The sequence below is a fragment of the Haliaeetus leucocephalus genome, unplaced genomic scaffold, assembly GCF_000737465.1.
Source record: "Haliaeetus leucocephalus isolate CR32 unplaced genomic scaffold, Haliaeetus_leucocephalus-4.0 Scaffold932, whole genome shotgun sequence".
NCBI lineage: Eukaryota > Metazoa > Chordata > Aves > Accipitriformes > Accipitridae > Haliaeetus > Haliaeetus leucocephalus.
In genome coordinates, this window is record NW_010973368.1 from 17,616,379 (window position 1) to 17,632,719 (window position 16,341).

Consider the following 16,341-nt stretch of genomic DNA (forward strand, 5'->3'; position numbering starts at 1 on the left):
AAGGGGAATGTAAAGATCACAATTAACTAAAGAACTCTGATTCATTAAGGAAAACGAGGATGCAAAAAATTAAAGTGGCTACCCAGCAGATCTGAAATATGTGGGAGGCAGGGATACTAGTTTAAATTTAAACTTGCTCTTGAAAATTTTCTCTAGTACCTAGGCATGCATTCTGTCAGCCTTGAGATTGTTTCTCTCTCTGCACTGGCAAAATTAGCTTTGTCTCATTTCTGTGGAGCCTCCTCTGCCGGTTTTTCCATATATAAAACATGGAACTAATGTATGTGTGTATATGCACACATGCTATGCTATATTTGAAAGTAGATACATCTATTATGGTATCTGTATTTTTGGGCCCCTGTCTGACAGACCTGCTGAATGCCTGTGGACTTTGGCAGTCCTTTGTCTAGTGTAGGCTAGTATAGAGACTGAAATTATTTACCTTTTTAAACAGGCTAGCTTCTTCAGTCTAGGAATGCAGTGACATGTAAGTGATTCTACTATGTCTGATTAGAGGGCAGTTAAGGTGGTGGAATTCTACAGCGGTACCCACATCAGAGGTAAAAATGGCTTGACTTCAAACTAGCATCTATATTGAGTGTGGTGGTGTAGATTTTTTTTGGAAACATGAAGCATCCAAGTAATTGGTCTTAATGTGGAACGTTTATCAAGATTTTCCTGGGTCAAAAATGGTGCTGCTTCTTATCCATATAAAGATCTATCTGTGGAACTAGTCAGGGCATGTCCAAACTTCATTTTGTGTCAAGTGTTTTGTTTTCTACGTTTTTGCCACTGAATAATCTTGCCTAGGGAAAAATGAGATTAAAAAAAAAAAAAAGCAACCCACCACCACAAAGGAACCCCCTTCCCCAAACCACATTAATGAACAGAGCACAAAATAGTGGGACAGAGAATATTTACTGTATTACTTTCATCCCCAAGGAGATCTATTATATGATCTTCTTCTAACAAGGCTCATGTTTTAAAATCAGAATGAGTCACTAAGGAATGAATTCATAAAATGTCAATACAGAGAGAGAATATAGTCCACAGCCTGTAGCTCTTTAGTCTTTTCTACTAGTAGGCACCATTGGATTTTCCTTCAAATGCATGGATCCCTTCTGTATTCGCTCATTTCAGGAGTTTTCATCACCATCACATTCTGTGAAGCCAAGCCAATCCCATGCAGATGTTTTTCCTTAAATTTGCTATAGATCAGGATAGATTGGAGTGGGTGAGGAAGGCTAATGTTTGCTTTCCCGACTAGCTTTTCAGCTGCTTGTCTTCTCTCTGGTATCCCTTCTGTGCAGGGCTTGAGTTCTTAACACTGATCTAGAGCTAAATAGGTTGTTTCTTCCAAACTCCAAGCAACTCCCGAGTCAGTTAGTGGAAACCAGGAAACCAAGCCGTTAAATAACAAACTGAATAAAGAAAAGATTATGCTTAGACACAAGTTCTTTTGCTGTTTGTGTATCCCATCTGCACTTTCATTAGCTAAAGTTGTACCAATACCATGCTGTGGAAGTGCAAAAGTAGCTATCAGAAGGTTGGGGTTTATTTATATATTTGCAAGATATGGAGAGAGATTTTACTAGGATCTCATCCCTTTCATGTGTTTAAGATAGTTTAAAACTAACAAAGTTATATAGGTATTTCTAATAAACTTTGGCAGGAGTAATTGTAGAATTTTTTCCAGGTGGCCTTGCTCCAGAATGAAAGTTTGGAAAAGAACAAGAGTATACAAACTTTACATAATCAGATTTGTAGCTTTGAAATAGAAATTGAAAGACAGAAGGAAATGCTGCGGAATAATGAATCTAAAATACTTCATTTACAGGTAAGAAATTTAGAATCTCCCCATTAAAGCAGAAATGGTAGTAGCTTCTGTTCTGTGCCTTTACACTTGTGAAGTGAGGTGTTCTAATTAAAAAGGGGGGGAGAGAGTTTACCTTATTATAAAGCTATTCTGATTCTTTCCTTTTTTTTTTTTTTTTTTCCTTCTGGTCAGTAGCTGGTTTGTTGTGTTTGTTGGAGTAAGATACTTCACTATAACACTGCAGTTGCCTAGCCTATGTTAAAACAAAATCCCCTGTTTAAAAAGGGAAAAGACTGAAAATAAAATTACAAATCTTATCTGAAGAATAATCATAATTATTTTTTCTTCTCTGCAAAAAATAACTGCTTGAGGAACTACTGTCAAACTGGAGGACAAGATTAGCACCTTAAAACTGTCATATGTATAATGTATATTTCTTTTCTGCTTGCTGGTATTTTAAAAAATACTGATCATGAGTGAGATCAGTCTGGTGTGGAATTAATCCAAATGCAGTACAATGCATTTGAATACACATTTTAAAATCCATGTTTCTTTTGTCCTTCTTCTGAGGAAAATGTATCTAATTATTCCTTTGCCAGTAGGACTGAGTTTCTTATTCTGTGGTCTGAGTCACCTGGCCACAAGCCAGTGTCAAGCTAGAAATCCTCTGAATGCTCTAGCATGGTGCTGAGCCCAAGCTGGAATTCTTTGCTTTGCATTCACAGCCGACTTGGCATGTGGATGCTAGGAATTTGTGTTAGCTTGCGTGATACTAACCACAATTAGGGAAACCTTAGGAGATGCTTAGCAGCTATTGTGAAGGTATTGTTTACATGTTATTTCAGCATGTCTGCTGCTAGAATATCAGATACTGTTTCAACATCCAGCTTAAAGGAATGTAAATAAAAATATCATTTTCACTTACTATTCACTTCACATACTAAGCTGCAAATGTTGATACTCAAGCAGGATACACGTATCCAGAGTATGGCTACAATTTAAAGGGTGGCCCATTCAAGAGCTCAGAGCCTTGAGACCCTCAATGTTGGTTTATAAGGAAACCTTTAAGTTTGGCAACAGCAACATTTCTCCGTATAGCACTTACTTCTTTCCGTGTTCTGCCCACTTAGTAACCAGTTTAGCCTGCCTTACTCATTGTTATTTGGTCTGATGATAGTCTGGGATATGGCTGCATGCTTACAATACTGCATTCTGACACTGGGAAGCTAATCCTTGTGTGTATTGATATTGCTGATTGAATCTACCAGGAGGTAAGTTAATTTGTAAGCCTGGGGTTTTTACACATGCTATCTCAATAACCAGTGATGAGAGGGGAAATGCAAAAAATGTAGAGCAGAGTTTTTCATGATTGTCTTGATGACAGATGCAATATCTTTGATTTCTTCAAGCTGTAAGTGTTAGCAAAATCAATTTTCAAATGGTTTATGTTTAGGAAAAAAACAAACCACAAAACAATATGGTTGGCAGATTCCAACAGCTGGCTTTTCGGTGGTAGTAAGTACTGGAGAGGATGTTTTTTGCCGCCCCCCCCCCCCCCCCTTACTACTTCTCACCAGCTATTTTAGTTTAGTTAGTTAAAGTCAAACTGTGTCTTACAGCTATTTCAGCCTGATTCCTTCCACTTGCTGGAACTTCCTGGTTCAGTCAGGTTGTTAAGAACATCTTGGAAACACACCTCAACTTGGTTTTCCCTGGGCAATATGATTAGACTTCTTCGGTTATCTATTAGTAGTTGAAGGAATCAGTTACCTGTTGTGAGCTATTCTTTTTCTGGGTTGCATTGAGCAGCCATGTCTGTACAAGAGCCACAGATATTTCCACTGTAGAACTAGCCAATTCAGGTCTGGACAAGCGATATGTGCTTAGTCCCCCAAGTCCTATGCATGCTAGTAATTTCTAGTACAGTTTCAGTATTAGTTGTCGTGTAATCTTCTTTGGCTTGGGAATGGCTGTTTCACTGAGTGCAACTGGCACCATTTGCACTGTGAGGCATTTAACACTAGTGTAAAGGCATCTAAGGTGTCTGGGCACTGGCAGGAACCTCAACCCCAAGGTGTTTTGATTCAGATTAATTTTCTATATACTGGTCTCTAGGGAAAGTGTTTTTACCAAGGGAGTATGTGATACTTTTTTGACTGCTGTCTTGTAGAAAGGAGCTTTCACATCCAGTATTCAGTCTTTCTTACGAGCATACAGAAGCATGTTAGTAAGCCAAGTCTTGAGCTGAGTGTGGACATGAGGTACTTAAAGATGAAAGAAACAGTGGCCTTATGAATATAAAATGATTTGACTGGTAATACATTCCTTCAAAGGAGGAGAATGTATGATTTGTTTTCCCAGTTAAGTAGTACCTTTGGTTCATTTTCTAGTGTGTTCTTTAGCTTTTCAGTTTGCTTTATCACTTGCAATGGAAAGGTCCATTAGGACCATCTGAATGAGAGAGCACTGCAAATATAACTTTCTTCAGTTCCTCATGACATTCTCTAAATTCTTTTAGTAGTAATAGTGCTAAAATTCTGGGAATTGTTTATTAGAAATACCAAGCAAAACCTAGATGAAAATCAATATCCAGAAGAGCCCTCAATGGTTTGCCAGGCATGTAACTCTGGATTAATGATCTGGAGAGGTCAGTTGCTGGAATAAAAGTGCATGCAGAAAATTGGTATCTACTTGAAAATTTATGAGTACAGTGTGAGACATCTGTGTGCTTTCTAATGGAATAATTAGAGTAAAATTCTCTACTGCTGCATTAAATTCAGATTTAGTACATCCCAGCGTGAGGGAGGTTGACTCCCTGTAGGGTGAAAAGATAGAGATCCCACTGCTTTTTAAAAACAGAATACAAGTCTACTTCTGATTATTTGGTATCTCTTGAATTCTCATGAAGAGTTACAGCAGATAAAATACTACACGTTTGCCAATGTGTAGTAGAAGCAGCTAAAAAACAGAATTGGTTGTGCATGTACAAAGGTAGAATGTTGCACGCAGGTTGATGGAGAGAAGTTGGTCCCTAGTAACAACTTCTAGTAAACTTCTCCCAAAAGAAGAATAGTTTACAAGTTCTTCTGCATCTTTACCAATTTCCCAATTAATCTCAAAATGTATTCATTCATTTTGTTTGATACTGTGTTAGTGCCAAGAGGTCCCAATTGGAAATTAGAGCATCTCTGCGTGAGGCACTGTACAAACCCACGACCATGTTACTGTTCTTGCCTTGGAGAGCTCGTTTTGTGTGAGTAGAGGAAAAAGATTGGACTTGGGCACACCTTGAGTTTACTTTTGTATGTTAACTGTGAACTAATGGTCAAATCTTGTGGCTCTGCTTTTACAATGTTCATTCAGGCCATTCCATGGTGTGTTTCCTTTTATATATAGCTAACAGCCCTTCTCTATTTTATTTTCTGATTACCATTAGTCCAAGTGAGAGGGTGCGACTGTGTTGGTAGCTGATGATTAGTACATCCAGGCAAGTTGCTTAAATGAGACCGTACCCCTGCATTTATGATTCAGTACACAGCTTTCCTTCACAAAGTTGTAATTTTGCAAGTGAGATGTATAAGCTTGTTTTAAAACACCAACATAGAAATAAATAGTTAATCTTGAAATATGTTAGATTACTCAGTCATTTTGAGACACAACAAAATAAAACACTCCTAGAGCATGATTTTGCTAGCTGGCTCATCAAATTGACAGTCTTCAATTAATTATTACAGACTTTCAGTATAACTGAAACCACATGATTAAAAGCAAATGCATAAAAGGGGAAATGAAGGTTGCATGAGGCAGAAGGGTTTTCCCCATCAGTGAGGAACATTGAATCCACATGGCTAACCAGAAGGCAGATGCAAAATAACTTTATTTTCTTGTTTTGTACTCAACTACTACTTTTTTTTTAAGAAGTGAAAAATCATTTTTACACATGTTGGCACTGTATGAAGATAAACTATAAAGTTAGATTTGGACTTTAACTGTAGGTGGTAGCAAAAGTAGTTTCTTGTCTCAAATATTTGTGTTATCATTTGAACTTCACAACTGATTATGGGGTTCTGGCTAAAATTCCTGCTAGTCCAAATTAGCTGTGATAACGTGAACTGCTATGTATTTCTTGCATCAGATTTGAGGTAGACTGGGAAATATGTTCTCCTTTATATTTGTAATATACTGAGGTGCTTGCAATGTCCCTCTTTCAGAGAATACCAGCCTTTCCATATATTTTTTTTCTGTAATATTATATTTCATGCCTTACCAAAATCAGCTGGGTTTTTTGCTTTGTTTTCTTGAAAAGACTCAACAGCAAGCACCTTCAGGATGCATGGCTTAATCAATTTAGGAAGTAAGGGTGGGAATTTTAAAAGCGCTTAAGGGGACAGAAGTGGTAGTTTTGTTTACACTCTGGAGGGCTTCTGCTATGGTTATGGGCAAATAATAACTTAGGCTTTGATAACTGATTTATGTGAGCTTGCTAATGCCGCCGTATCTGCACATATACGTACTCAGGCTCCATGTGTGCAAGAGTACTGATGTTTTTCTGGAGGGGTAAGTTATTTTGCTGTTGCCCCATGATAAACTCATGCACATGAGCAGCCACTTGATTCACACCATGGTAAGTTGCTGTGACCATACTTTGTTGCTTAAGTACTCTGACATGAAACCCAACAAATATCAGCCCATAATGTCAATATAGAGACATTCAGAATATTGTTCTTGCATTGAAAGGTTTTTTTTTTTAAAAAAAATTTAGGCAAGAGCACACTAACAATTCATTTTTTTAAAATAATTGTATTGATAATTCTGATAGTGCTCTAATATTAATACTTATGCAGCACTAAAGATTTTTATAAGTGTTTTATAAATACTTGGGCTATTCCTCTAAATTTTCAAGGTTTGTGTTATTAAAATATTTGACATAAGTGAAACTTGTTTATATTGGAAATGCATCTTCTTATCGATATATAATCCTTGTTTAATTTGCATAATTCAATGTCTTTTTGTTATTTTAACTCATAACTTACTATTTTATAAAGCGAGTGATAGACAGTCAAGCAGAGAAACTGAAAGAACTGGACAAAGAAATCCGTCCCTTCCGACAGAACTGGGAGGAGGCTGACAGTATGAAGAGCAGTGTAGAATCCCTCCAAAACAGAGTAACTGAGCTGGAAAGTGTTGATAAAACTGCAGGGCAAGGAGCTCGAAATACAAGTAAGTGTGAGCACAATGGACTGAAGTACTCAGCAGTGCTGTCAAGAGAAAAATGGTGTCCTTTGAATGGCACTCCTGTTGTGATTTTTATGTGGAAGCATCAATAATGCTGATTCTACTGGGTTTTGAATAGGAAACTGCGTAATCCCTTTGATGATGTGACATTGCTTCCGTGCTGTTTCTTAGGCTTGATTCTTGTCTTTTATTTTGTTTTCTTGACCTTTGTCTTGATTACAATGTTAGTTCATTATAAATAATTTCTCAGTTGATCTTTGACAGCTAATAGCTTTCAGCAGCTTCTTTAACTATAGTCTTGGTATATTGACAAGTAATCTTTTATTACTCTTCTCTCCCATGAATGGATCAACAGGATGGTACCTGAAACCACCTGTCCTGGTATCTGTTACAGAGGTGTATTTGATCCAAAGGAAACTGTGAGATCTGATTGAGAATAAGGTTATTGTTGTGCTTGCTGAATAAAGCGAATACTGGAGTTTAGCAGGATAGTGTAGATCATGTGTAATTGTTTAAATGATTGGGACAAAGACCTTAACATTTAAATAGATCTGTATAAAAGAAACCTGCCTTATGAATTCATCTACTTCTCAGAATTCTTTGTTGGCCAATTTTCCAGTGTGCGAAGACAGAGAGTAATATTTTCATGTGAGGGAAAGGGGATATTAAAAACAGCCCTCCCTCCAAACTAAGTAAGTGACCATATAATGCAGAGCTAAGCTTGAATTTTCTGTTCTTTTATGATGAACTTTAGACATGTTAACAGCACTACAGTTCAGAGACAAGTAGTGTCTGAGAAGAATATTTTGATAGATCACAATTGCTTCTGAATTTCAGAGGGATTATGTAGGACGTGTGACCACTTCCAAGGTCTTCACTGCTAATAGCAATCTACAGATAGTGCTACCAAGTCTCCTCTCAAAAAATGGAAGGCTCTGTAGTTATATTGCTTAGTGACCACAAAATTTGTTAGATGATTTCAGTATTTGACTTTTACTGCATGTGTGATTAACACCCATGTTTGTAAAAAATCCCAGCTAACCTAGATACTAGCTGGCAAACTATCGTTTGCTTCATCAGTGGCCAAATGCACTTTGGTTCTTGAGGAGGAAAGTGTTGTCATATACAATAGCAGCATTGGCAATATTTTTTTCTTTTTTTTCTTTTTTTTTTTTTTACAGTCTTTAGAAAAAAAACACTTTTCTCACCCCTGTCCTTTCTGTTTTCTCACAGGCCTGCTAGAGACACAGCTGAGCAGACATGATCAGATGCTGAGCGTTCATGATATTCGGCTGGCTGACATGGACCTCCGATTCCAAGTTTTGGAAACTGCCAGTTACAACGGAGTATTAATTTGGAAAATTCGAGATTATAAACGTCGGAAGCAAGAGGCAGTCATGGGGAAGACTCTGTCCTTGTACAGCCAACCCTTTTATACTGGATACTTTGGCTACAAGATGTGTGCCAGAGTTTACCTTAACGGAGATGGCATGGGAAAGGGGACGCACTTGTCGCTGTTTTTTGTCATAATGCGTGGAGAATACGATGCGTTGCTTCCTTGGCCGTTTAAACAGAAAGTGACTCTCATGCTAATGGATCAGGGACCATCTCGACGCCACTTAGGAGATGCTTTCAAGCCAGATCCAAACAGCAGCAGTTTCAAGAAGCCAACTGGAGAAATGAACATTGCATCTGGCTGCCCAGTCTTTGTGGCTCAAACTGTTCTAGAGAATGGAACGTATATTAAAGATGATACTATTTTTATTAAAGTCATAGTGGATACATCAGATCTACCAGACCCCTGACATACGATGGGGGAGGCGGATTAAACAGAAGACAACTCCGTTTGGGGGTTTTATATCAGTTTGTCTTCAATCAGAGGTCCTAAAGCTCACAGAACCACCTTGTGGAACAGACGGAAGAGTTTGAAGGCATAACTGCATAGGGTCCAATTGCGAAAGTAGCAACACATTAAGAAATCATACCATGGTATATTTTTTAATAGAACTAGCAACACTTAAGCTCTGAAGAATCACTTATCCCTCATGAGGATAATGATTATGGTCAGAGAGGATTTTTTTTTTAACTTATTAATGATCTAGTCAATTGGAGGTGAAAAGACGTACAGTATGTGCTGAATAAATTACTGACTTTTATTTCTTTAAGCTAGAATACAAAAACAAAAAAAAACTTCACGTGGGCTAGCTGGAAATTGTCAGCATGTTAAAAGAAGAAATTATGAAGTAATGTTGCAATTATGATATTATTTGAAAAACTGAGGTGCAATCTTGTCTGAAATATAGTATATTGTCTTTTTAAGGCCTCATCTGGTCTCTGTTTTAATAATTACTTTGTTGGAAGATCTTGGAAAAGTATCCATGTCTTCTCAAAAGTATCTGAATCAAAATCATATTTTTATTTAAAGTTCTATTGTTACAGAAAACATTTTATTTTAAAACTGTTGATAGACTGATATTTCTTGGAAGAAAAATAGAAGATATCAAACACTGGTTATCACTTGTGATAGGAAAAAAAACTATTCAATTCTGTTATTTCTCTTTAGAAATGTAAACCTACAATATATGTCGTAGTTAATGACACTATTTCAAAATTAAGGAAAAATCACTCATGGATGCTGTGCATCATTATCAGATTTATAATTGTTTTCACCCTAAAATAGGGCATTTGTTGAACTTTGGAGTTCTAAACGGAATCCTGTACATTTTTTAAAGTTCTGCCCCATGCTTTCCAATCAAGCTATATATGTTGCACATTATGCTGTCAGCAGTATATAGTATTTTCAGTATTGGGGAGGAGGATTAGTGCTGAAAAAAGCCTATATGTTTGTTCTGTACTAGCAGCCATTGCTTCTAAAGGACAAATCAGCAATGTCTTAATACAGTGATGGTGGCTTGCATGCATACATGTGCCTTAGATGTGCCGTGCTGCTTATAAACCATAGCTTTTTATTCAGATTAATTCTGATATCTGAAATGGTAGTTTAAAAGGACTTCAGGCATAATGTTTAGCCATGTCTTCAGAGCGCATAGGTACCTTGCGATGTACAAAATAGAAGCCAAAGCCCATTTCTGTGACTGCTGGAGCTTCTATGACTTGGCCATGGTAGAATCCATCTTATTCAGGTGCCAAAACGTTATGCTCAGTGCTCCTATGGAGCTTGGACTAGACAGTCCCCATGGCCACTGTGAAGGCAGGCGACATTTCTCCTCTAATGCCTGTGGTTGTAAGGTGGTATCACATGAAATGGACCCATCTGAGAACTCTGGGGGGCTGCGAATGTATATGCTTATGACAGCTTTTCATAGCAGGCAAGCATCCTAACAGGGAATGCACGGGCTTCTTTCTTGTAACAGCCTGAACTGTAGTGGAAAGCATTTGCTAGCCCTGAAACATGCTGATTGCAGCCTGCTGTGTTCATCTGCTTCTTATTTAATAGCCTGTGACAAGCAAGTCTAGAGATATAGCCTGACTGTGGTGCTCTTTAAAATCCAAGAACCGCTTAAGCAGAGTGGGCTTGCACCACTGTGTTTTTAGCCTTTGTGGGCTTGAAAGAAAACGTTGCATCTCAGCCTTTAATGTCAGGTTCAATGCGTTTTCTGCTTTTTGAGGCATAGTCACAATTTCTGTCTAAGGTGCAGTTGAATTCATGCCTTTGTATTTCAGCTTGTCTTTGCCGTTGTCTTTTTTGGCTGTGCCTTCACACACAGTGCCTGCAAGAAGTATTTATTAATATACAATGCATGCTAAGTGGTCTTCATGGGTTTTCCAGGCACCTGCTAGAATACTGCCTGCTGCTGACTGTCGCAACTGTCAGCAGCAACTTGTCTTCCTTTTCTTGCCTTCCGTTGTCCAGGTACTGTACTCCCTTTATGGTACATAGCTGTCAACAGGTGCAAGCTCAAATATGGAGGCATGTGCTAGCATTTAATTTCTAGCATGGAAGGAGGACGTTCTGCACAAGAGATAAATATCTATAGATATACCTGCATCTATATCTCTAGATATAATTATATGGCACTTGCAGTTTTATGCAGGCTGCATAAGCAAACCCATCACTTATGCTTCAGGGCGAAGGTTCGCTCAACTTGTGTCATTTTAATAATTGTGAATGTAGGCAGCTGAGCTTTTGTGTTTGTGCATCACAGAATTTTACTGAAAACAGGATTCCCAAGTGGAAATGTCCAAAGGACTCTCCTCCCATTGCCAATGCATGTCTTGTAAACTTAAATGAAACCGTTTGGCCATCTCAAAACAGTTTATATCCTGTTTCAATCTGGGACTTGGAGGAGATTTCTAGTATAAGCAGGGCCCAGCATATTCTGCAGATTTGTGACTACAGTTTCCAACTCCTGTGACAGAATTGCGCTTCTAAATCCAGGCTCTTTAAAAGAGGAGGAAAAAAGTGTTTCCAGCCTTTGTGATTGAAAGAGAACTTTGAAACATGCGAAAAGTGTAAACTAATAGGGAAGTCTTCCTGAGTCTGCGCACAGCCTAAACTAGTAGCTTTAAGAGATCTGAATATCTCCTCTTAGTGGGATATTGACTCAGAAACTTCATAGAGAAGTTTAAATATGAACACTGCTAACTATATTAATGCCGATCACTGTAGCAGAAACATCAGTCACTGTTGTATTTCACAGATCTCTATGCTGCTTTCCACATCTCCCAAGTGCCAAAAGCACCAGCTGCCAGAATCTTCAGCTTCACTTGGGCAGCTTTTATAATGCAGTAATGTGCTATCGATATAAAAATATTTTTGCATATATGCTTTTTATCACAGTTAATAAAATGGAGGCCTACTGCACTTATTTTTTAAAAATACATGAAGCTGCCAGAGAATTTCCAGTTTGCCAACCCTGCGTACTGTGAAATCCAGGATCTTGCTACACAAATGTAGACACCGCCTGCTGTGGAATACCTGAAGCCTTGACTGTAACACACCTTTCTCCACAGAACTCGCAGGCCATCTCTGTAGAGTTCTTACTGTGTACATAGAAATCAGTTTCCTCTGCTTTCCAGCAAGGAGTATGTAGCATTTTGTGAAAACAAGGCCACTGTATATTCTCTAAATTGAAAGGAAAAGATAGCTGGTGCTTTACTCAACACTTAAATTATTTAACTTTTTCTCTCATCATTGAAATGCCCTTTAGCCTTTTTTCTATATGTTCCTGACCCAGATATCCGAAGTTTTCTAGGGACTGTCTGTTTAAAGTGATTCATAGGGCAACAGTCTGCCCCCACATATACTCCTGAATCCCAGCTAACTCCTGTGGTATGCCATTATTGCAAGGGGGTCCCAGAGTATTTGCATTACTTTGAACAGTGTTTCTTCAATGGAATCTTTTTTTCCTCTGCTTAGTAATTCTTAGCAGCACACAACTGAAGTCTCTTGCTGGTATTCTTTCTTAATGATGACGCTCCAAGTTATGTACAAGCCTCTTCTGTTTCCAGCTTTCTCTAGGGAGATTCCAGTGTGTGACAATCTGGATGTTGCCCTTTTTGTACGCTCTTCAGCACAGGGTGAGTGCATCTGTTACCTAGAGAGTCTTGAATTTTAAACAGGATGAAACTATTTGGGTGTTTAAAGACCAACGTGTGATTATGATGCATGACCATGTCTGCATTACTTTTCTGATCTAATTAAAGGGGTCTTGTTTCAGTTACTGTCTACATGGTACACCTTCAACTGCTGACTTACAATATGCAATGTTGTTTTCAGCCTTGTACTGTAAATGTTGTTCTTCACAAAGAGAATGTGCAATAGGAGAAGGGGATGATGGGTGGCATAATTTTGATGGAAAAAAAAATGTTGTGGGTAACATGCTAGCTTTCTTTAGAAATACAAAATACAGTCTATTTCCTTTTTCTGTGGGTTTTCCTACTTGGAAAAGGAAAGTTGAAGATATATGCCTGTCTCTGTGCCTGGTGAATTTCTCAAATGCAAAGGTAATCGAGATTTGTGTTAGTTGTAATTTAAGTGTTGAACCCATGAATGTTAGGTTGTGATTGTATCGCTCGTGTTTCTTGGCTTGCCACGATTCTGGTTTGTTGAGATGGAATTTAAAAGCTACCACCTATTTGTATCTGTATTCCATCATGTGGGATAGGCATTTCACCAACAATGCAGGGTTTCTGTTGTTGTTTTGTTTCATTTTTAAAACATGGGTGCTGTTTGGTCCAAGACAGAGAAGCATGTGGGGAGTGACAAGAAAAGTTGCCTGCACCACAGAAAAGTGAAAAATGTGACTGCAGTATTGATGCCTTGATATGATTTAACTATGCAAATATACAAATAGGTGAGGGGGAAAAATTCTTGGGTTGCATACCTAATCTCTTTGGTTTTGCTCTGTAAATTACTCGTACATGTGTAGGTACATACATACACGCACAGACGTGCATGCACATATATATGCAAAGTCTTTTCTTTACGTAGAAGTGATGAAACAAAACCCTTTCCCCCAAGTTATACTTGATCAGTTGGTGCAAATATAACTTGCTGCTGCTAAGGGAGGATCTTGGCTAAGGGCAAACTTTGGGTTCACACCTTACAGGTTTGAAGACCTGTATATAGCAAACAAACAGTTTGTTTAGCCTTTCTGAAGACCTTGGAATGTCATCTAGGACACAGGTCCTTCCTCATACTCCGCTAATTTGGAGATTCCTGAATTTTAAACAACAATAGTGATGGGCAACTTGTTAATTGCAAATGCTTTCCTTTAATTTGGGAACAAAGATAATAAAAAGCAGCTGGATCTCTTCCTGGAATTCCTATCCTGTTGAGTCAATACCTCTATATTCTGGTTGACCTAGAAATCATAGCTACTGCAATAAAAGCAATCGGTTTGGGAATTCAGTCAGAGTAGTTTTTAGTGCTATGTACAGCATAGGAAGCACTTCACATCTGCAAACGTGTTCTTCTTCTAGCAAGTGCTGTTTTTATTTTCTGGAAAAAGGAAATCAAGGATGAGATGTGAAGTGACTTGCCCAGAGTCACAAAAGGAATCTCCTGGAGCCAGGACTGAATGAGAGGTTCCAGTTCCCTAGTGTTATCTTCAAATCCCTAGGTTTTGCTCTTTTAATACGTTTGTCCCTTAAAGGAACCAAAAAACAAGTTGACATACCTTAAAGACCCGCATCAGGACAGTAAGGGCTAGAATTAAACATACAAGCTGTCATGATTTGGGGTTGTACGTGTGTGGTAGCCCAGACGTTGCTCACTACTTGGCAGTGCTTTGCACGGCCTGCAGAGCGGAAGGCCAGTGCAATGTGTCGATGTGAATAATAGCAGCAAATGTGTGTCCTGCTCTGTTTGTTCAGAATCACCCAACAAAGTCAGTCTCATTTGACGCTCCTCTTAACTGAGGAGGGAGAATACCATTTTAAATTGAAGTGGGTTCATCTTTGTTCTACCAGCCTGTAGCATGACTGACCATTTCTTTCTTGTGGGGCTTTCTCCTGTTTTCTTTAAACCAAAATATGGAGGGCTTAATTGTTCTTTCCTGCCTCTTAATCCAGGCTTTTGCTGAGAAGCACCAGTTAGGAAGGTTGTGGAAAACTTTGGACTGCTGATTCAGGGACATCCTCTTAAGATTTAGAAGAGTAGAGATATACAACGTGTAAGGGATCTGACTATTCGTATTTCTCTTCTAATTTGTGGTCAAGACTGCAGCTTCTGTCTTCCATTTCATGATCTTAGTGTAGATACTAGGCTGTGTTTGTTTAGGTTTTTTCCCTCCAAGTTAGGATTAGTTCCTTAGGGTTCGAATAAGTTCCGAATTTCACAGAGAAGCACCTGAACCAAAATCCTGGATCCAAACATCCCAGACTTGATGTGGAATTCAAATCTGGATCCCAACTCTGTGGCTTACTAACCTACCCATTTAGGGGAGGGTTTCTTGTCTCTATGTGGTGTTTGTGTTTTTGGTCCTTTGGAACTAAGCTTTTAATTTGGTTGCCAGTTCTGCAAGGACTTTTTAACTTCTTAGCAATGCCGGTGTTCACACGCTCCATTGCTGGCAGTGTGATGCGTAGTGATAAAATTTGACTCTGTCTAAGGGTTACTGAGATAAACCAGCATTATCATTCGTAAAGGTCATTTTCTTGCATAGTGTTGTGAGCTTTGGATTTGAATATAGCTCACATATGAAAGGACACATCTTCCAACTATGACCTGCGTCACTGGCAGAGAGTTGTATAATCTGTACTTGTGGAATGGGAAGGTACAAGCTTCCATCGTTGCTGATGCATCATGTGATCCACCTATTTTGTTTTTCTTATAGCTGTTGTTTGGTTTATATATTTTTTTCAGTTTTATAGGAAAAAAAAAGAACGGGGGAAGTTCAGGATTTTTTCTACAAGGTATAAAACTCCAATGATTTAGTGGTGATTAGAGAGCTGTGAAAAATACCCCATTAGGAGATGATGGGCTAAACATAGGTCCATTTCTCTTAGACAAGTAGGATAACCTTTAAGATGCATGGAACAACGTAATTATCGGGAAAACTAAAGCTGACATTTGTTTCCAAGAAATTCTGTAAGAAATATCTATTGAAAAGACATCAGTAATCGAGAATAATGTACAAATTAATATGTTTGAAACTTGTGTATCCATTTCTTTATTCTCATACTCTTCAGTGAACGGTACACTTGTGTTCAGTTTTATGATCAAAAACAAAGACCAAAGAAGGCCAACCTCATTTGATTGTGTATATTCTGCCTGTCTTAATTATCAATAGCTGTAAGGATACAGTGCAAGTGATCTGGTAACCAGTGGTTCTCGTCCTTTTCTTTTAGGGGGGAAAACAACTTTAAAATGTATAATTTATTGCTCAGCAATAACCATGTTGTTAAAATAATAATAAAAAAAAAGAATTAGCAACATGTCTTAATTTCCCAATAGCATTATTATATGTTGTATTTCAGTTTATTGTATATTGTGTTTTTGTATTTATTTGTGTTTGGAGGTCTTGCTATGTCTTTTTGTGTTTAAATGCTAATAAACAAGGACAGTGTGTAAGAGTGTAGAATGCCAAACTCTGAAATGCTAAACTGTGTTATTAAAGGAAAAATAAATCTAAGTAGGAAATCATATTTTTTAAAAAAAACCTGGTGTGTTGAATTTGAATGACTGCTGTTGACTTGTAAATGGCCAAGGTGCATCCTTTCTCCTCTCTGAACCCACCATATGTTGGCTGTTCAGTGCTTTGTGCTTACGCACCTGATAGACCTTTGTTGTGGCATTTCCCTTCCTCTTCACAGGAAACTTAGCT

The 16,341-nt window shown here is 38.1% G+C and overlaps 1 protein-coding gene across 9 annotated transcripts in view; it reads left to right on the top strand.

The window, feature by feature from the left end:
- TRAF3 (TNF receptor-associated factor 3) overlaps positions 1-16,134 on the top strand; it is a 74,568-nt gene extending 58,434 nt beyond the window's left edge. For 8 of the 9 annotated variants that reach the window (XM_010583968.1, XM_010583975.1, XM_010583976.1 and 5 more), the window contains 3 exons: positions 1,697-1,837; positions 6,862-7,036; positions 8,285-16,134. In XM_010583968.1, coding sequence (XP_010582270.1) covers positions 1,697-1,837; positions 6,862-7,036; positions 8,285-8,856 — 888 coding nt within the window. In that variant the 3' untranslated portion in view covers positions 8,857-16,134. The remainder of the gene's footprint in view (positions 1-1,696; positions 1,838-6,861; positions 7,037-8,284) is intronic. The other variant, XM_010583977.1, reaches the window with a different exon arrangement.
- Positions 16,135-16,341: the final 207 nt, after the last annotated feature.